Below are 21,572 nucleotides of genomic sequence, written 5' to 3'. Positions count from 1 at the left end.
TATTGTTTTTTAACAAACTGGGATATTTCCTGTAGGATTATAAAATATGATTTCATCTGTTTTGGCATATTTTCCCATCATTTTTACCAAATATGATCAAATAAGGTAACTTACAGTTAACCAATGAAGAGTTGTTATTGTATTCGCTTTCGGTTGTCGTAGTGTTGTGCTGTAGTTTGTACTTCCTCGCAGTAGGTGGCAGTAAAGCTCTAAGTTGCAGGTCGAGGTCACGCACACAACACAAGAGAAGGAGAGCGCAATTCTTTCCAGAGCATTTTAGTGAAGTTCAGGATTGCTTCCCTGAACTCTTTAACTGTCCAAGTGCAATTGCATAATTAACTCGACAGTTTTTTCCCCCCCAGTTTTATTCTGCAGTCGCTACAATTCCCAAAATGTTGGCTGTCAGAAGAGCACTGCGTCTCTGTCAAAGAGTGGCAAATGTCAGTGTCTCGCGTCGTGGATGCGCTGGAGCTGTTCCCGTGGACGACATCGTGAACGGTCTTACCGAGGAGCAGATCCAGGTACAGTATCCACACACCTGTTACTAAACCTGGAGCCAAAGCTCGTGAAAGGTCACCGTTTCTTGTTAGTCTTGTTCAAGTTTAGCAGGGATGCGCTAGTTAGCTGGGCTAGCATACATGATGACCTTTGACTCAATTTTAGGAACTTAAGACCGTGTTCATTTAGTTGCCAGGCATTTTTTCAGTAAAACGCATACAGATCCAACCTTGAAATTGAAAAATGTAAGTACAGTTAGAAGTTCAGTTAAATATTTCTGGGGTTTTAGTATATGATAGACTGACATACTTTCACTGCTGCCTGTGCTAAGTGGGCGCGCTGTGTGGGTGTGAACGGACGGCGCGTTTTAATTGGCCAGGATCATTTTATAAACCCTTTATTAGCTTTGATAGAAGCCCACTGGAAAGTCATAACACAACTTACAGAAATCTGCAATTGAACATATTGCTTAAGTTTGGACATGGCACTCAGTGTTGTGTGGTGGTCTTCTGAAATCAGGAGGCAAATGTACTTCTTAGCCCAATATAAATTAATGATCCAATTCTGTTTTATGTTTAATGGTGTCGAGGTTAAATGTGTATGAAATAACCTATTTCTTTAAGCTAAAAAAAGCTTATTTTATTATAGACACTAACCTTCAAAGTTCTGAACAGTATATTTTTTTAAATGAATGAATACTTTTATTCAGCAAAAGTAAAATAAATACATTATAATGTTACAAAAGATTTCTATTTTAAATAAATTCTGTTCTTTTGAATTTTCTGTTTATCAAGAGCCCTGAAAAAATACAGCAGAGCTGTTTTCTACATTGTAATAAGAAATGTTTCTTAAGCAGCAAATCAGCATATCAGAATGATTTCTGAAGGATCATGTGACACTGAAGACTGGAGCAATGATGCTGAAAATTCAGCTTTACATCACAGGAATGAATTCCAATAGATTAGGTTATTTTAAATTGTAATATTATTTCACTATTATTTTTTGCTGTATTTTTTTTTACCGTATCTGACCCTAAACGTAAGAATAGTGTACATATGTAGGCCTATAATATGCTTTTTATTATAACCAACTCACATCAATGATGTATATATCTTTATTATTTGACCACTAACTGTGTTTGACTTTTGTTAATTGTTACAAATATAACATTTTATATTATTACTTATTCTGCAAGTGTATTGATTCCTGCAGGCATAGAGGTGCTATTGGACAGGATTAGTTAAAAACATTAGTGGAAGTCATGCATTAAAAACAATATTTGTTTTGCGTTTGGGCCGTAAATTATTATTATTATTTTTTTTTTTTTTGAGGAGGAGGCAGCACTGCTTCTCCTGCCTTCTCAGACAGAAAAGGTAAAACCATGGTATGTTGGTTAGTGTAATACCTTGATAATCTTTGAAGCACCACGAGAATACCTTAGTGTATGAATATGGTAATCATGCAGCAAAATGTTATTGAATCCATTACTATACCTTGCTGTTACTAGGGTTGGGCCGATAGACGATGCCATCGTCCATCGCCGATGGCTGACAGATATCACGATGTTGAGCCGGCATTGTGATCCATACCCCCCGAAATCCGCCACATCCCAATTCCGTGTTCGGAAAGGAAATTAAGTGTACTACGGAACCCCTAAAGGGAATAAATAGCCTACGAGATGGGAGGATAAAAAAAATATTTCAATACTTTCTCTCGCAATTATATCGTTGGGTAATTATACTGTAGGCCTATATAAATTGCGGGCATCAGGAAACCGCTACTAATATACAGGGCATTGAATCCACTTTTGAATGCGCGCTCTCATTTTACTTTCACTTTCGAGATTCACGATCACACGGACTCTATACTACGGAGCGGCCTTACCTACAACACATTTTACAAGATTAGATATTTGTCAGTGGTGCTCAGTATCTGCAAATCATTCTCCATCGTCCTAGCAGTCATCTCTCCTTACTCGGTGTATGTGGTAAGTGAACTTTCATATACTGTAATGTAACAGTCTACCGCTAGCAAGCGGCTAACCATGTCCCTTTAGTGGCTCTGTAGAACGCGTTATTTGTTTTCCGTGCCTTTCTGCAAACAGATTCACGCTTCAGGCACACCCCCTAACCCCGCCCCCCGATGTCATCGTCCATCAAGATGTTTCACTGTAGAGATCGTCCGATGCCAATTTGGCAGACATCGCCCAACCCTAGCTGTTACTGCCACTGTATTCTTTTTTTTTTGCAAGGGACTTGCAGTGTACATTTAGCATCATGGAATTGTTTTGTTGAGGTTTTTGGCAGCTCATGTCATTTGTGGACAGTCTGCCCTGTGTTTATCATACATCTTTGTTTTGAACACCAGCTCAGACGGACAGTCCAGAGATTCTGCCAAGAGAAACTCACTCCCTACGCTGATGAGATTGACAAGACAAATGAGTTTCCCCACATGAGGGTGAGTTTCCGTACATGACAAGTATCTCGGGTCTCTCTGTAATAATCCTGAGTAATGAATCCTAACAAATATGATCTGTTTTTAAAACTAGACCTTTTGGAAGGAGATGGGTGAGCTTGGACTGCTTGGAGTTACTGCTCCAGGTTGGACCATTTATAGGCTGTCTTCAAAAACCATTGTTTATGAGCTAACTGTTGCTGAGACCGTATTGAGCACAGTCTGATGAGATTCTCCTGTGATGCTTTTATCCATGTGTGCAGTGGAGTACGGTGGAACAGGATTGGGCTACCTTGATCATGTGATTGTTATGGAGGAGATCTCCCGTGTGTCAGCAGCTATTGCTCTCAGCTATGGCGCGCACTCCAACTTGTGTGTAAATCAGATGGTTCGACATGCAAACCAGAAACAGAAAGAGAAGTACATGCCAAAGGTGTGAGTCAAAACATTTATTCATTTAGCAGAGCAAAACTGCTGTCTATTACGTTTTCTATTAAGCTAGCTTTTTAAAACTGACCTATGACATTATGCATTAGGGAAAATCCATTTTGTAAATGCAGAATAATTAAATGTATTTAGGTTATTTATGGATTTTCGGGGTTCAGTTGTTTTTCACAATTATGCATATGTTTGTGCTTCAGTTGATGACGGGGGAGCATGTGGGTGCCTTGGCCATGAGTGAGCCCAACTCTGGCTCTGATGTAGTGTCCATGAAACTGACAGCGAAAAAACAAGGTGACTGGCCTTCTGTTATCACTCTATGCTGCTCTGTTAGTCACCACTGTCTGTTGCTATAATAAGCACCATTACATCAGTGCCATGGACTTGTCATAACTGGTTACATGCATGTTACAGCATAATTGTTGACTGATTTGTCAGATATGTTGTCCTTTCGTTTACACTACAGTTCAGAAGTTTGAGATCAGTAAGATTTTATTTGTAAAAAATGTATACTTTTGTTAAAAAAGAATGCGATAAATTGACAAAATGACAGTAAAAGCATTTATAATGTTACAAAAGATTTCATATAAATGCTATTCTTTTGAACCTTCTATTCATCAAAGAATCCTGGAAACTTGTGTCTCAGTTTTCACAAAAATTTTAAGCAACACAATTATTTTGAACAATTGTTTCTTGAGCACCAAATCTGCATATTAGAATGATTTCTGAAGGATCATTTGACACTGAAGAAATGGCATCACCAGAATTAATTACATTTTAAAATATATTAAAATAGAAAACAGTTCTTTTGTATTAATATCTCACAGTATTATTGCTGTTTTTACTGTATTTTTGATCAGTTAAATGCTGGCTTGATAAATATGAGAGGCATTTTTCTAAAATATCAACAAATCGTATAGACCTCAAACTTAAATGGATGTTTATGCACTAATTTATGCATGAATAATGCAAGGGATATATCTTATTAGGAATGCACCAATATTCTAATGATTCTGATGAGCCACTAATTTTTTATGGACCTTAATAACCAATAAATGGCTGATAGTAAAATGCAGTATTTTGTCTAAATAAATAAAATCAGTCACTTAGACATCTAGGGATGTAACGATTACCGGTTTCACGATAAATCACGATAAAATGCCCTGACGGTTAGTATTACCGTTTAAAATTTAATTATCATCAAAACCGTGTTTGATTATCGCAATTTTGAAATATGTTCAAAACCGTGATATTGATAATCGTGATAACTTTGGTCACTATAATCGTGATATGAAATTTTCATACCGTTACATCCCTATAGACATCACAGCACTATAATGCAAAGTATGAAAAATGGACGTTCATTTTGGCATTTGTTAAAGATTACATCAGCCGATATATTAATAGTTTCTCCAATAAAATAAATGTAAAAAAAGATGTTGTACGTTTTTGATATGTTGTACGTTCCTACTTATTAGTGTTTGTAATGTAGATTTGTAATGCTTATTCCATTGCATAAGAAATTTGTCACTGGCAAAACATGTATGCACTATAATGTAATGACGTATTAGTGATTTACCTGTATATTGTTTGCAAAAATTTTTTTTTATCAAAACACATAATAACTGCTTTTGAATGGCTGTCTAAATAAAAAATGTATATTGCCCCTAGAGTGGTGTACTTGAGGCATCTCAAGGGCTAAATGAGTATTGCTAACCAGACAAACCCTGACAACGCATGTTTGGCTGTATTATAACCTTCTTTTCCCTTTGATCTGTCATCTTTAAGGGGATCATTATGTGTTGAACGGTAATAAGTTCTGGATTACGAATGGACCAGACGCAGATGTTCTGATTGTGTATGCTAAAACAGACCCAGAGGCAGCAGCCCGTGGCATCACTGCATTCATTGTAGAGAAGGTTAGAGAAGCCGAGCCATTCATACTGAATGATTGATTATGGTTTACTGTTCGGTCTGAAATCATATTATACTTCGCTTTGAACGGTTTTATTCAGAGGTGTGTCTAACTGATTTATTTAAAAATGTATCACCTGAATGTATTTTAGAATTTCTGTCTAGTGTACATCTGAAATGTCTTTTATAACCTTTTGTTTATTGTATACCTTGTATAATTTATTCAGAGATCGCCATGAGAATAGCCTTGATGCTGGCATGGCGTTAAAAAGTGAATAAATAAATAACACCTAGCATTGAGATTCTGATTGAATGAGTCAATTTTAATCTGTTGATCAGGAAGGCACCTTCAATAGATAAGCATTTCATAGTTATTGTGCTTGTCTTCTTGAAGGGCATGCCAGGATTTAGCACAGCGCAGAAGCTGGATAAACTGGGAATGAGAGGATCTAACACCTGTGAACTCGTCTTTGAAGACTGCAAGGTCCCTGGTGTGTGAAGTCTATTATGCATATTTGTGAGTCTGAATATGTTGGAGGTCCAAACAACAGATTAAGATGGTCTGTTGTGCTTTCAGAGGAAAACATATTGGGCCCGTTAAATAAAGGAGTATATGTTTTGATGAGTGGCCTGGACCTAGAGAGACTCGTCCTGTCTGCTGGACCTGTTGGGTAATTGTTTATTTTCAGTAGCTTGCTTAGAAATGTTAAATGGTCAAATAGTTCTTTTTGACCATTTTCTGCATTCCCTCAGCATCATGCAAGCTGTGCTTGACCATGCAATTCCTTACCTACATGTTCGTGAAGCCTTTGGACAGAAAATCGGCCACTTCCAGGTATGCTTTTCACTCTAAAATATGCAAGTATTTGTTTTGTTGTTCAACATGTTTTATGTTTGTCTACTAATAGATGAAATTACTGTTCTGTTTGCCAAGAAACATTCTGTCATCATGGTATTTCCAGGTTCATTTATTTATTTTAGTTTTTCTTTGCTATGACAATCTGGTGTTTCTGAATCAGCCACTGTTTTGTTATTTGTTTAAGTATTTGCTATTGACTGTTCAAATGCGGAGTTTTGCGCATCGTGTGTGCGTGCGTGCGTGCGCGCGTGCGTGTGTGTGTGTGAGAGAGCTAGAGAGACCAGCTTCATCACTGTGTCTGTCACGTGACTCTGTTCCCCTTTCGGGCTCTGTCTTTACATTTATTTTGAAAGATGAAGCTCGCGATTATGGTAAGGGGCGTTACATTTCCGACGAGTGCTTGTGGTGTTCGGCCAATCACAATGCACTGGGTCAGCTGGCCAATCAGAGCAGACTGCGCTTGTCGGAAGGAGGGACTTTGTAGAAAACTAAGCGTTTGAGAGAGGCGGGGCATAGAGGACCTACAATAATGTACAGTATTTAAAAAATAATGTTTTTTGAACATTAAAGCATGTCAACATATTCTGTTACACCAAATACACAAAATAATGATCTTTAAAAAAGCATCATATGACCCCTTTAATATATACTTTTATATGAGATTAAAAGGTTTCCCAGGCTTTAAAAGTGTTGCACTATATGTGCGCTCAACAACCTGTTACATGTCCAAAAATGGTTTTAAATGGATCCTTATTTCACCATAAATCATAGGTATCACTTTATAATAAGTTTTTTTTACATGTGGGTCAATATCACTGTAGGGTGCCTTTTGGTGTCCTGTACATAAATAACTAATTTGCCATGATAACTTAACATAAAAATGACTATGAAAGGGTGTTATATTAGGCAAAATTTTTATATTCATAACAAAAGCATTACTTGGCTCTTTAGATACATTTTCTAGATTTTGTTTTGTTTTGTGTAAGAGGATACGTGTTATTCTGCTATGTCCCATGCACTGCTCATTCAATTTGAATGATAATAGAATATTGTCAAATCATAAAATAAAAAAATAAAATCTATTAATATTTTGTTAAATAAGAGATTACTCAATTTGAATGTATTGATCATTTGGTAATAAAAACTATATTCTTATTTAATAAAAAATAAGAGTTTGTCCATGTCCCTTGAATGGTTGTCCACCCTGTCATATTGAGGAATCCGCCCCTTTAAGAAAAGGCCATCCCCTTTAGTGACATCAGGACGACAGATTTTTTGTCTCTTCAGTGGCGGGAATTTCAACAGCTGAGGTGCATAAGTTGGTGACATTTCAGTTGACAAATTTTCTTCGTCTGAGTTTGCTTACTTGTTTTGCCAAAGATTAACATGTCCACCCTGTCGGCATAAAATAGGCCAGAAGTGATTAGAATAGAGTATTTTCAAGTTTAAATATACCAAATTCTCTTCAACAACCAGACTAAATATTTAGCTAGTAACAGTTTGTTGTAAGCTAATATGCTAATTGAAGCTCAAAATGTCCACCCTGTCGGCCACTTAGACTCAATAGGGTGGACATAAACATGACAGGGTGGACATAGCATTCATTTGAAGTTTATATTGCTAAAAACTAAAATGAATGGGGGGTGTATATCAATGTGATTGAGGATGTAATTATATTATTTATTATTATTATATATATTTTTTAATAACCCTGTTTAGGAAAGGGACATCATACCTTTCAGAAAATATAATTTGCATCTTAATTTTGCAATGAAAACTTATTTAACAGTAATATATATTTCCATATGCTTCGAATAATGGCCCATAATTATCTAAAAAAATGTGTGGGAGCTCAGCAAATATGTTTCTATAGTACTTGAGTGTCTACTATTTATGATATGACATAAAGCGATTGGGAAATTAAAACCAAAATTGAGCATTGTGAGGGTTGAAAGGCACTCTATGGTGATAACACGTATAAAAAGAACCATATTACTACTCATAGCCATCATTATGCTTCAGAAGTATAAGGTCTTTTGAAAGAAATTAATACTTTTATGCATCAAGGATTGCTCAAAAGTGACAGTGAAGTCTTCCATTCTTACAAAAGGTTTCTATTTAAAATAAATGCTGTTCTTTTGCACTTTATAGTAATCAAATTGTTTTTGATGAATAGAAATGAATAGATTTCTTGAAAAAAAATATTTTTGAGTAAATGGTAATACGACCTTTTTAAACTGTGATCTTAAGAAATGTTTCTTGAGCGTTAAATCAGTATATTGGAATGATTTCTGAAGGATCGTGTGACACTGTAATGATGCTGAAAATTCAGTTTTGCAATCACAGGAATAAATAAATGACATTTTAAAATAATTGAAAAATTATATTTTAAATTGTAACTGTTATTGTTTTAATTGTAACATTAATTATTTTTGATAAAATAAAAGGAGACTTCTTTCAAAAACTTTTTTTTTTTAAAAACTCACCAACTCAAGACTTTTGAATAGTAGTGTTTATACACAATTTTATGTATTTTTTATGTATTTATAGTCTTTATGTAAAGTTCTGAAAGGGTATTAAACAAATTAGTTCCCTTGGCAATAAAATTAATCAAATGATTTTTCCCATTGACTAGCTAATGCAAGGAAAAATGGCCGATATGTACACACGGCTTAATTCATGTCGACAGTATTTATACAACGTTGCCCGTGCTTGTGACAAAGGCCATTTCAGTGCTAAGGTAAGAGCTCTTTACCCAGTTTTTGTTATTTGGCTGCTTTGTTTTATGATGTTACATATGGGCCTGGAAATGATGCATACAGTCCTTACATAGTGTGTAGTAGCACTATTGATTTGTGATGTTATTGTAGGACTGTGCTGGGGTAATCCTTTATTGTGCTGAGAATGCGACTCAAGTTGCCTTGGATGGAATTCAATGCCTGGGTGAGTGCCTAATAGTTAGCACAGCAAAAACGACAAGAAATAGCTCCCGATGTACCTTAGACAGAGATCAGGGCCAAACCCTTCTGTCTTCATTCATTCTTACCACAGCATTAGTTACTGGGTGGATAAAACGGCAAACAAGTCAAACTTGTACCTTTTGCCATAGATGCTTTGTTTTTCGAATGTACTACGTAACGTGAGATAATTGAGCATTTGTATGCTGATTGATTGTAAATGCTTTTTATATTGATCCAACAAATTGAACAGCTAATGTTAGACTGGTCCTGTTGCTATGACAACAACTCTGAGATGAGCTCAAAAATGGAACGATTCAGGATCGTGTTAAATCGTCAGCAAATTAAGTCCTGCTAATTCAATAAGCCCAGGTCTTATGACTCGAGTTCTAGTTGACTCACACTTGCGTCTGTTCACAGGTGGAAACGGTTACATTAATGACTACCCAATGGGGCGCTTTTTAAGAGACGCTAAACTTTATGAGATTGGAGCTGGAACCAGTGAGGTCAGAAGGATTATCATTGGCAGAGCCTTCAATGACTTGTTCAAATAAGAGCAGCACTTAATGAATGAGTATCTGATCCTACACAGACTGGGTCGCTGTGGCCAGATATTTCATTTTCATCTGGCATCCTAATTATAACACCTTTATTAATGTGAAGTGTAATTGCTAATCATTTTCAAGAACATGTTGTGGTGTTTTCTTTGGATGTCAAATGCTGTTATATGATGTTCTGTAATACATACACATACATGCATGGTGAAGTGATCTCACATATAAGAACTAATGCAATAGTAAGAAATGCACAAACCTCTAGTCATTTTAAGAGGACACACTATGAAGTTATTTTACGTGAATGCTTATGATGGAAACAGCCAGAAGAATTAATTTGTCCCAGGAGCCTTTGTCATGTGACATGGGTGTTTCTGTTGCACATGATACTTGTATAGCACTTGCATTTGTCTTGTTTTTTTTTTTTCTCAGAATATGGTCACTCCGTGTAAGCTATTCTGCATATCATCTCTGCCCCACTAACATTATTTGGGGCTCTTTTTCATATATGAAAAAAAAGAGTTTCTTTATAGAGGATATTTTTTGAATTGTGTGCCATTCAGATATTCTCACCTCTTTTATTTCTTTGTGTTTTAAGATTAGTTTAATCTTAAGGTTCAAAAGAAGTAGCACGTTTTTGAAATAAGCTGTTGTATTGACCATAATACCTTTAGGTTTTCAGAATCCTGCCTTACTGAATAATCGCTTAATGTATTTAAAGTAAATGATTGTTTAGAATAAACATCTTTCTTTCATCTGATGGTGTCAGATTTGTTGTCACTCATACTTTCTCTGATTTTATTAGTTATTTTCAGAATGTCTTAATTTACTTTGTTATTTTATTATTGTGTGTATAATACAGCATATATACATTTTTTTTAGCTTTTATTTTCTTTTTCTTTTTTTAATGCTTTTTTAAATATATTTTTAATTTCAGTTTTAGTGTTAGTAATTTTAGTAGTTTAACTAAAACTTATTTTATTTCAATTAGTTGCCAAGGCAACACTTTCCGTTTTCATTTTGTGTTTTATGTTTTCCATCTAATATTTATATTTTATATTATTTCAGCTTAATTTCAGTTTTTAACTGTTTTAGTTAACAATAACAACACTAATTTACGGCCTATTATTTTCTGGAATAAGATGCCTCAGAGCTGTTCACTGTTTCTATTATCAGTACATTTCTTTAATTCTGAAAATGTAAAATAATTGAGATTTTTTTACACAACATTGACTTTTTTTAATAGTTTCTATATTAACCACCTGGTTTATGCTTTGAGCAGGTGTGAAAAATGACTGACCATTGTTTTTTTGTAGAATTTTTTTCTTTGATCTAAATAAATTCTAATCCCATATGAACTATTCCAAGTTGTAGGATAGAACTGTACTTTATCATCTTATACTTAATATTCATACACCTAATTGTGAGAGATTTGAGTTAAAAATAAACTTTTGTAGAGTACACAGATCATTGAACATGCATTGATCATTTGTGACAATACATATAAGAAACAAGTAAATTCATTAAGGTAAGTGAGCACAGTTTCAAAAATGATGTCAGTGTTGGAATTGTTTAAAGGGATTGCTGAATTCACAAAACATTATTTTATTAATTCAATAAGAACTAGGCTCAAGCATGAAAACACTTAAGAGAAAATACAACATGGTTTATGACAATGTATTCTGATATTTTCTACTAGTCATACAGTATGTCCATAAACTGTAGTCAGTCAATGTAATGAACTACACCTGTGTGATGTTGAAGGGAACCGACTTCATAAATTCACTAAAGTCATTATAAACTGTCTCAGAAATTAAAGTCAGTGCTGAGAAACCTCTAGCATCATTCTCTTGCTGATTTCATGTGTTAGATATTTTGTATTTAATGCAGTGAAATTAATCATTTCATAAACTCAAGTGTCTAAATGCTTTTTGGGTCCACTATATTAATAATGGGCTTTAATGTTTCACAACATGTGCCCATAGCCCTTTAAGAAACTCCATGTTGTCCCAGCATGCCATACGTCAACACACTGGCTTTGTCGCAAAACCTAGTCAGTTGCCTACCTAGACAGCATAACGGACATCATAGATGAGTTCTTAACCTGCATTTTGAGCATTATAGGTGCGTGCAACATGTTTTAGAAAAATCAAAGGCGCGTTGTGAGTCAGTTCAGTTGACCATGATGCCTAACCATGCAGTCTATGTAGGCAGCGTTTAAGGTTTTGTGACACTGCCACTGACAGCGGATGGTGGTGTTACGTAAACTCCATGGCAAAAGTGTTTGTGTCAGTTCTGCATCAGTCTGCTCTATTCCAGGTGTTCTCCTCAGGATGACAGTACAATGAGCTCCTCTTCCCATTTATCCAAGAGAGAAACGACACCGGAGCAGCGGTGCGTGTTACCAATAAACTCTGTCATTTAAATCCACGACACCACTCAAGGTAGGAGAATCTGTATGCTACATTTAAAAGAATGAAGTTTTAGGCATAAGTCGATATTTTTTAGCGTGCAGTCCTCCAACGTTAGCCTAAGTTTGATTTAAGCCAGTCACACTGAAGTAATTAAAAAGGATTTTAAACCAGAAGTAATTCATCGTTTAGTTTCGTTATTCATCATGACAGGATTGTTATCTATCTATATCACATTCCGACGCGACGCGTCAAAACTAGAATGCTCCCATAATAATCAACGCATTCATCCGAAGGTTTTTGCGCTAACGAGAGCGTTCGAGTTTGTCGCGTCGCTCGCAGTGTAGGATGAGTTGTTTGTTAGTAACGCAATCACGGGTTGTAGTTTTACTCTGGTTGTTCACTTGCGAAAACACTGGAACTGACATGTTTGCTCTCTTCACCTTTATTCGAGTAGATGAGCCATATTTCAAGTAAGTGAAGTTTGGAAAAATGTTATTGCACTTACCTTGATACTTGTCCTTTGCTTCTTGTATACTTTATTTTATTGGATCATAAAAAGCTTTAGTTCTGTGAACTGAGGCAATTTTTATTGAATGTCACCTAACAAAATAATTTTCACCTTATGTATCTATTTGAACAACATTTTTTAAGTGTACTATGAGATAATGGTGCACTAATATTTGCTGTAATATGCTTTTCATATTTCATGACATTACATAGGCTATTACTCTACTGTGGGATGGGACGATAGTTGAAACTTTTGTTTCTGTTGATAAAGCATGATGCTGCTGTTTATTTACCTGCCTAAAGATGACATTCTAGTTTTCTGTCTTTCAAGCGCTATCTATTATTTAAATTTTTTTAAATCAAGAGTGCAGTAATTAATACATTTTGGTTTTGCTCATTTATTCACAAAATGTTTCTCCTAAAGTTTTTAAAATTGACCTCAGGTGTCTTTGACATGTCAGTTTTCATTACCCTTTTCATTTAGGCTCATAACATACAGAATGTAGTTATGCTGGAATTTAAAAAGGCATTTTCAAGATATTAATTGTGATTTTTGTGCTGTCACTAACAGTTGAGTCAGTCTCAGGTGATGAAGCACAGGCTTTATTGCTGACATCAGAATATAAACACATAAAAGACATGCATGACAAATACTGTAAATGCATGCATGAAAATATATTTTAGGCCACATGACTGATGGTCTGGTGGGTGAGCTTTTTTTGTTTGTAATATTTCTCATGTTTTTTTAATTTTCAGTCAGTACACATTGGTTGGTTTGATCAGCTACTGGCTTGCCCGTTTTATGGCCATTATTATGCCATAATACTGTTGCCATGTTTGAGGAGCAAGCGTATGTTCTGTTGTCCCATTTTCTGATCCAATTATAGGATTTCTGAATGATGTTGGGTTATGTAGTCTAATGTTCAATGCGGTTTAATTCACATTCCTTTTGGCGGCCATTTTTAAGTGCCTAAGTTCTAATATAATGACTACATGTTCATGCTGAATTGGTTTTGTTTTTACATTTCATTGGTTTTGCTTTACCTAAATGCCTTCATAAAAGAAAATGTGGTCTGTAAGTTGAAAATCTACACTTACAAAAAGGCAGTGTTCTCCAAAACATTTCCTACTAACCATCCAAAACAGTCAGCTAAAGGTGAAATGTTTTGACTAAACCGGCAAGGTAAAATATAACCTATGGTCTAAATGCTACTATCAAGAGAGGATATAAATAGCGCACAGGTCTGCTGAATATAAAGTGACAGTAATTGTGGTATTACGTAGATGGAAAGCTTGAAGCTGAAGGAAAAGAAAAAAGTGCTATGACAAAAAATTTGAAAGGGTTTTATTCCCTGTTTAGGGCTTCAGGGTCCATTATATTTATTGTGGTCCTCAAGAGTATTACCTTCCTGGTAAATAATTGGGTTGGTATATAGGAAGCAATGTTTCTTGACCATAAAATGCTTAAAAAGTTGAAATAACGGCAGGTGTTTTACTGCAAAGCATTTTTTACAGTATTTAATGTAAATTATATTCCTAGCAGGTTTATATGAGACTCTCATAAACGGCTGGATAGAGAAAGTTTTCATATGTTTTCACAAATAATGACTTTAAGTATTGGTTACAAGTGGAAAAAACGTTTTACACATATGGAAATGAATATAAAATCTCATGTTTACTCTGATCGTTTCATAAATTGTCAAAAGTATTATTAGGGAAGCACTAATATTAAAGGGGTCATATGATGCTGCTAAAAAGAACATTATTTGGTGTAATGAAATGTGTTTATGCGGTTTAAGGTTTAAAAAAACACATTATTTTCCACATACTGTACATTATTGTTTCTCCTCTATGCCCCTCCTTTCTGAAGCGCATTGATTTTTACAAAGCTCATCGGTCTGAAAAGCGAGGTGTGCTCTGATTGGCCAGATATCCAGAGCGTTGTGATTGGCCGAATACCTCAAGCGTGTGACGGAAATGTTACGCCCCTTACCATATTGTGATGATGCCCTGTCCGGCCGAAGCGACGAGACATAAACATTTAAACCCATAATAAACAAGGCATTTGTTGCATCCAGTGGGGACATAATTACGGATTATAATGACTTATACTGTCTTTTTACGAGTTGCGTTGCATCATGCCGCGTAAACATAAAACCATGTCTGCATTTGTGATTGGAGTAATAACAAACAACAAGTGCTACTCTACACTGCTCAAAACTCGCGTTTGAATCGTCAGTGGCAAATTCTTTAAATATAAAAAACATACTTGCAGTCTGTGAGTCAGAACAGCCGGCATTGTAGTCTACTCTACCAGGATCAGCAAACAGTCCTCCGTAAAATGCGCTGGACACATCTGAATATTTGGGTTAAACTGTTCTGGAACAGTGTTGTAAATACAACTTAACCACTGATTTCTAGTCGTGTCCTCTTTTGGAAGGCCAAACAAAGTAGTTTCGCTTTCACAACGAAACAGCATCACACACTGCGCGGCCTTGAGTGAGCAGAGGCCTAGAGTGAGCGGAGACCGGCTTGAGTGAGCAGAGGCGGCGGGCTTGAGAATGGCGCGGCTGGCGGATTCGACAAAGGAACGTCCGGCGGGCTTACGGCAACCACATGTGACAACCACGGGCTGGACTCCGCTTTTGGAAGACCAAACAAACACAATGAAACACACAGCGCCTTCACGACATGGCGGCGGCGGCGGCAACAACAATACTACAGCGAGAATAAAAGTTAAGCCTTCTTTCTTTGCGTGAACATTTGGGCGGCGTTATGCAAATCTTCCCACATCGTGACGTAGATATGTGGGGGCGTGTTAGAACGAGCTTTTTTAGGTAGGTGTGGTTGACTCTTAACTTTTATAAAGAATATCTCTTTGGATTTGAGACTTTAGTCTTAGCAACTTTACACATCTTCTTTATTCACCAAGAGCTTGTAACACTGCAAAGAGAAAGGAAAAATTTAAATTGCATCATATGACCCCTTTAAAACAGATAAATGGCTGATATTTAAATTCTCTGCATTTTGTATAAATAAATGTTAAAAGAGGATTCATTTTATGTGCTGCAAGTGAATTTAGGCATTACAACAATATAGGCTAATGTAGAGTAAGAAAATGTATATTCATTTTGAGATTTGCTAAAGTTACATTTAACAGTGTTATTAAATTATTACTTTTTTGAAAACTTAATTTCTGACCATTAAACTAATCTAGCGTAAACATCCAGTATTGACAGAAATGGATAGATACAGATGTATCATAATCAAACAGTTTTCAGATATAGAAATAGTTCTTACTGAATCAATTCAGCTCATGTTTAACATGAATTATCACCTCTTGGGAAAAAGAAATCCATCAAACATGTATGCATGATTAGGATTTTTCACTGAGCAGATCATCAGTGATATCCCATTACAGACGGCAGCTTATGTGCAGCAAATTGACTTTTAGATTAATGGTCCATAACCCCTTTTACCAAATTTGTACAACATGGAGTATAACAGGGCCGCCTCGTCTCCACTCATTGCACATCAAATCAAAATATTTGACATGGAGAATTGAATTTAAAAAGACAAAGTTGCAATAGTTACACAACGGCTTCACTGTATTGATATGCATTACAAGTGGAGATACATGGTATGCGCTAGTTTATCTTTAGAGCATTGATTCTTTTACTGATACAAACAAGATATAAAATAATAGCCTCCAATGATTTAATAAAGTCGCTTTGCTGCTGATCTGCCAGCACTAATATAAACATCTTCCAGCGGAACTAATGGACAAAGACAGAATTTGAACCAAGCAAAGCCTCCAAATTACTTTTTGGCAAAATGGGCAATTAGGGATGCACTATACAGTATATTGGTATCATTATATAGCTATCTTATAGTTTTGATCGTGTATATTGAATTTTGTATGTTTGTCATGCTAATTTCTCCTGTTTTTACACAGTTTAACGTTTTTTTACTGTTTACCGTAACTGTTTAGTTAATTTTTGGTATTTAGTTTTTTTTAATGCTATTTTAAAAAAAAACTCCAGTACACTTTAATTAAAACTCCAGTACACTTCTGTATAGGGCTGGACGGGCGATATGAGCAAATATGCATATCTCTGTATTTTTTGGCTGATTTGCGGTATATGGTAGCCTATTTATATTGGTATTTTGTGTTTGGATTAAACAAATAAAGTGAATGTAAGCATGTATATTATGTGCAAAAAAGGGTTAAAATCACATTACATTGTAACATTGCAATCTAAAAACAAAAATAATCCTTTTAAAGCAGAAGTTAAAGTTACTAAACTAAAAATGAAAATAATAAAAAGCACAGACTAATTGAGTATAAAGGCTATTTTGATTACCCCATTACACTTTACAGTTAGTGCTATCATACAAATACACTTACTTGTAGGTTTAAAATTCTACATATGTCACATTTATTGTCCAACTGTAACCGGTCTGTTGCTGTTACCACCATCTGCGTTGTATCTAAGAAGACCCAGGACACTTTCAATTCTGTTCACCAAAAGGGGCTTTATTGACAGCCACGCCCAACATTAACTCCACTCCGTCTGTGGATTAACATGAATAAAGTTCATATCTCTCTTTCTTGGGCATTCCATAAAGACATTCCTCTCCCCAGCATATACAATGCGAACTGAAGAGAAGCGGAATAGCAGAATCAACAAATATTGCTCAAAGAAAAACAGAAATAAATCAATAGGCCTAATACAATAACAAATAAACCCGTAATACAATAAAAAGGATTTTAGTGAAAAAGAAATGTTACATTCAAATTGTATTCACTATAACTCGTTACACAACAACAAATATTTCAGCAAAATTTATATTTTAGTCAGAGTTATTGCGCTCCTATTTCATTGAGCTCTGTCTGTTTGGCGCGCATGCGTGTAGCGGTGCTCGTTCTAAATGAAGTCTCTGGAGTTTAGCAAAGCAAAAGCTCATGCACTTCTGACAGCAAAATGGAAATATTTCCATGGCTTTTTTAACATATACAGATGGAGAATATACCTGTGAAATGTAAGTTATGCATTAAGGAAAACAGGCAGCACATCTCAAACACATTAAACAGCGCGTCTCTGTCAGCCTCACACGCAGCCTTTCTGTCAGAGCATCTGACGGGGTGAGCCGCTTTGAACAAACTATAGGCTACTAGGAGAGAAATAAAACACAGAAATTATTTAAATGCAAAATGGCTAATGATTAACTGTAATACACAAATTAGGATTGTACCACAAAACAAACTCTCACCTGTGACGAGTAAATCTCAAAATAAATATTAATTTGTTATACTGTACATTATACTATTTTGAGGAAATTCACTTTAATTTTTAATGTATTTAAAACTACTATAGAACTTTAATAGTTTTAATACCCCAAATGTATGTTGTAGGTTGCACACTTTGACCATGAAATCTCAGACTTGCTGATAGTCTTCCCATCTTTTCCCATTTAAAAAAGTTTATTTTTGCATTTGAAAAAATATAATCTGACCAGATGAACCAGCTCATCATGATTCGTTTTAAATATTTGAATCATCTTCTTCCTCATGCATATTTAAGGGTTCATTTACAAACAGTGCTTTGAATTATTGCATGTACCAAAATGGTGTACCAAATGTCAGCTGACTAATCAGCGATGACTAATTGTTGTTTTCCCTTGACGGCAATGTACTGAAAGCTGTTCTTGGAAGTCTATAGAGATGCAGTATCTCACTGGTGACACTATATAAAACAAGTGTGTCATTTTTATTAAGATAATTTAGGGTGAGATTGGGGTTATGTGAGTTACAGACTCACATGTCCCTTCTTTTTATCCCAGAAAACCCCAAAGGCAAGACATTCTTCAGGCTGCATTAAAAGTACTTTGATTACAGTATTTCTATTTGAATGAAGACACTGTGGAATGTTCTTCATTACCTTGAGGACATGTGTCCCTGAGATTTCCAGCTCGCACATATGCTTGACGGGGAAGAGTCGTTTCATGTGGCTAATCTTAAACCCATCAGACACGACCTGGGCCCATGGCAGAGTCACAGCTGTGAAATTTACTGGTGTGTTCGGGGAGAGAACGGGGGGTAAGAGTGGCCAACGAAACCAGATTCCGCTGAATGCAGGTTTGCAGCTGTGGTCGATGTGAAGAGGTTGAAGCTCTCCTGGTCTATTATCGCTGCTAAAATGTTTATGCTAAAAGGACGGTAAAGCCTGCTCATGAGCCACTCTAAAATCTTTCAGGGCAGACCTGAGGCTATCCTCTGAAGCTTGTGGAGCACATGGTCTTCAGAATCACAGATGGCAACACCCAGCGTGCGAGAACACAAGATTGAGCCTCTGTTGTTTGTGCTGGTCGTTACACAGCTGGAAACCAAATCAAACTATTGTTGATTTTTCTCTCAGTATGCTGAAAGCATCTAAAGCAGTCGATTCTTTCACTGTAATCTTAACAGGATTTGTCATACGAGTGTATGAGGGGAAAAAAGCATCCCTTGCGCTTTCCTGGGCACTTTGCCCTGCGCCTTTCATGCCTTTGAAGACAGACTCTTTAACAACTAACAAGAGTTTGACTTCCTGTGTTCTGTCAGTTCAGTGGCAACAAACTGTCATCTGAGAGTCTGAACTAACACCAGCAAACAAATTAACATGCTGTGTACATCCAGAATCACTTTACTCTTTCTTTAGATGTTTTGAAAGATCTTTAACACTCTTTTCAGACTATATGGGTATAGCTGCACATAACCATTTGTGTTCAACTTTGACAGCAGCTTTAAATCAAACTAACTTGAATTAATTGTTGAAATGGGTTTCATTAAAGGGATAGTCCACCCAAAAATAAAAACAGTCATCATTCTCACCCTCGTGTTGTTTTAAACCTGTATGACTTTCTTTCTTTTGCAGAACATAGAAGAAATTTTGAAGAATGTTGGTAACTAAACTGTTTTGGTTATCATTGACTTCCATTGTATGAACAAAAAATACTGAGAAATTTCTCAAATTATCTTAAAAGATAGTAATACAGATTTGAAACAACATGAGGGTGAGTACATGATGACAGAGTTTTTGGGTGAATTATTTAACATTCAATTTACTGTGAGTTTAAGAATAACTCAACTTGAAATACTTTATGCAGTGGAAATCTAAGATCTAACTATGTTCATTTTAAATAAATAAATAGATTAACCAGCAAAATCCTTTTTTAAATATGTGATATCTCAGCCTGGTCTCATGTTTATACGTAGGTATTAATATGTAACATTTACAAGCACAAAACGTACATTTTTGTAAGTTTTTATTGATGCCAAAACGTACAATTTAGACGGATTTCAACTAGGGGTGGGGGGGGGGATCGATACAGCTAGTATCGTGATATTTTCCACGGCGTAAATATGTGATATCTCAGCCTGGTCTCATGTTTATACGTAGGTATTAATATGTAACATTTACAAGCACAAAACGTACATTTTTGTAAGATTTTATTGATGCCAAAACGTACAATTTAGACGGATTTCAACTAGGGGTGGGGGGGGGATCGATACAGCTAGTATCGCGATATTTTCCACGGCAATACTGTATCGATACACGGACGCCAAGTATCGATCTTTTATTATACTATTTGGTAGAATAATAAAATCTATTTCTTTACAATCCAATAGATTGTGGTGTTGAGTTTTTTTTTTTTTTGGTGAGGTCAGCTGGGTCACCTTCAACATGCATTAAGTTAGTAAAATAAAGATGGTGGCATTGCGGAAAGTTATCAGGAAAGCCTTGTCCGCGTTTAAATCGGATGTATGGACTTACTTCGGATTCGTAAACAAGGAGGGGATGCAAGTAGGGATGCACCGAAAATATAGGCTACATATAATAATATATATGGCGCGCTGCGTCGTGCCCCACCCAGCAGTGTTCAGCGTGCATGTTTCCAAGAGGGTCTAGCTGCAGCCTTGCACTTGCATTCTCAGACTTGCACTCTCAGACACTTGTGCTTCCGCTAGCGACGTCACTTGCAGTCTTTTATTTTTTTATTTTGTTCTATTTATTGATTACTTTTTGGTTGAATCGCTCAACATTTTACAACAGTAGCCAGGTGGTGAAGACAAGAAAAAAGAAACTAAATTACAATGTCACTTGCAATCGCCACTTGCACTCTCCGATACCTGCGACGTCACTTGCAATCGACACAAATTGTGCGTGTTGCCAATGGAGACAAGACGCTGTGGTGGTGATTAAACGATTAAAACTAATTTAGTCTACTATAACGTACAGGGTCCTGCAAGAAAAAGACAAGACCCGCAAATCCGTCGCCACAGAACAGCAGAATATGAACGCAATGCACAAAGTCTCTCGTTCAGCTGTACTGGGCAACGCTGTTAAAATAATGCTACCTTCAGTGACGCTATGCTCTGCTCATATGCTCTGATAATAATAGCTTTGTAGGACTATACATTATTTGGATGATTAGTCAAAAAAATAAAACTTATATCTGATTCTGTTACATAGAAGTGAATAAAAATAATATATTGATATTTAATATTAAGGTAATACTTTTCAATAAGGTTCCATTAGTTAATGTATTAACTATCATGAACGAACAATGAACAATACATTTATTACATTATTTATTAATCTTTCTTAATGTTAGTTAATGAGAATACAGTTAATACAGTTGAATTGGCTTGTGTTTTTTTTTTATTCAGTATCATTAAAATGTTGTTAAATTTAAAAAGTCTTACAAAATTACTTTATATTATTTAATAAAATAATAAATAATCATTACAAAGCAGTTTCGGTTTTCGGCCAAGTGCATCCAGAATTTTCGGTTTCCGTTTCGGCCCAGAATTTTCATTTCGGTTTATCCCTAGATGTAAGACTACATGTTTTATTTAATTTAATTTAAATTGAACAGTAATTTACTTTCAAATGCCCCAATTGCTGAAGGGTCTGCACAACTTTTTAGT

At 35.7% G+C, this 21,572-nt stretch overlaps 2 protein-coding genes across 2 annotated transcripts in view; both read left to right on the top strand.

The window, feature by feature from the left end:
* The first annotated feature begins 212 nt into the window (after window positions 1-212).
* On the top strand, window positions 213-9,697 carry LOC107563384 (isovaleryl-CoA dehydrogenase, mitochondrial). The gene is made up of 12 exons (XM_016248244.1): window positions 213-521; window positions 2,866-2,955; window positions 3,047-3,098; window positions 3,216-3,385; window positions 3,594-3,687; window positions 5,182-5,312; window positions 5,702-5,798; window positions 5,885-5,978; window positions 6,061-6,142; window positions 8,802-8,906; window positions 9,037-9,109; window positions 9,544-9,697. Exons 1-12 carry the CDS (start codon window positions 393-395, stop codon window positions 9,675-9,677), a joined length of 1,251 nt encoding a protein of 416 aa, XP_016103730.1. The 5' UTR covers window positions 213-392; the 3' UTR covers window positions 9,678-9,697.
* A 2,248-nt stretch (window positions 9,698-11,945) lies between these two features.
* LOC107563382 (uncharacterized) overlaps window positions 11,946-21,572 on the top strand; it is a 49,467-nt gene continuing 39,840 nt past the window's right edge. The window contains exon 1 of the mRNA XM_016248241.1: window positions 11,946-12,121. The gene's annotated coding sequence lies outside the window, so the exon portion shown is untranslated. The remainder of the gene's footprint in view (window positions 12,122-21,572) is intronic.

Source organism: Sinocyclocheilus grahami, unplaced genomic scaffold (genome assembly GCF_001515645.1).
Source record: "Sinocyclocheilus grahami isolate Dianchi unplaced genomic scaffold, SAMN03320097.WGS_v1.1 scaffold871.1, whole genome shotgun sequence".
NCBI lineage: Eukaryota > Metazoa > Chordata > Actinopteri > Cypriniformes > Cyprinidae > Sinocyclocheilus > Sinocyclocheilus grahami.
Note: the sequence above shows the minus strand (reverse complement) of the source record. Positions and strands in the feature narration are given on the sequence as shown.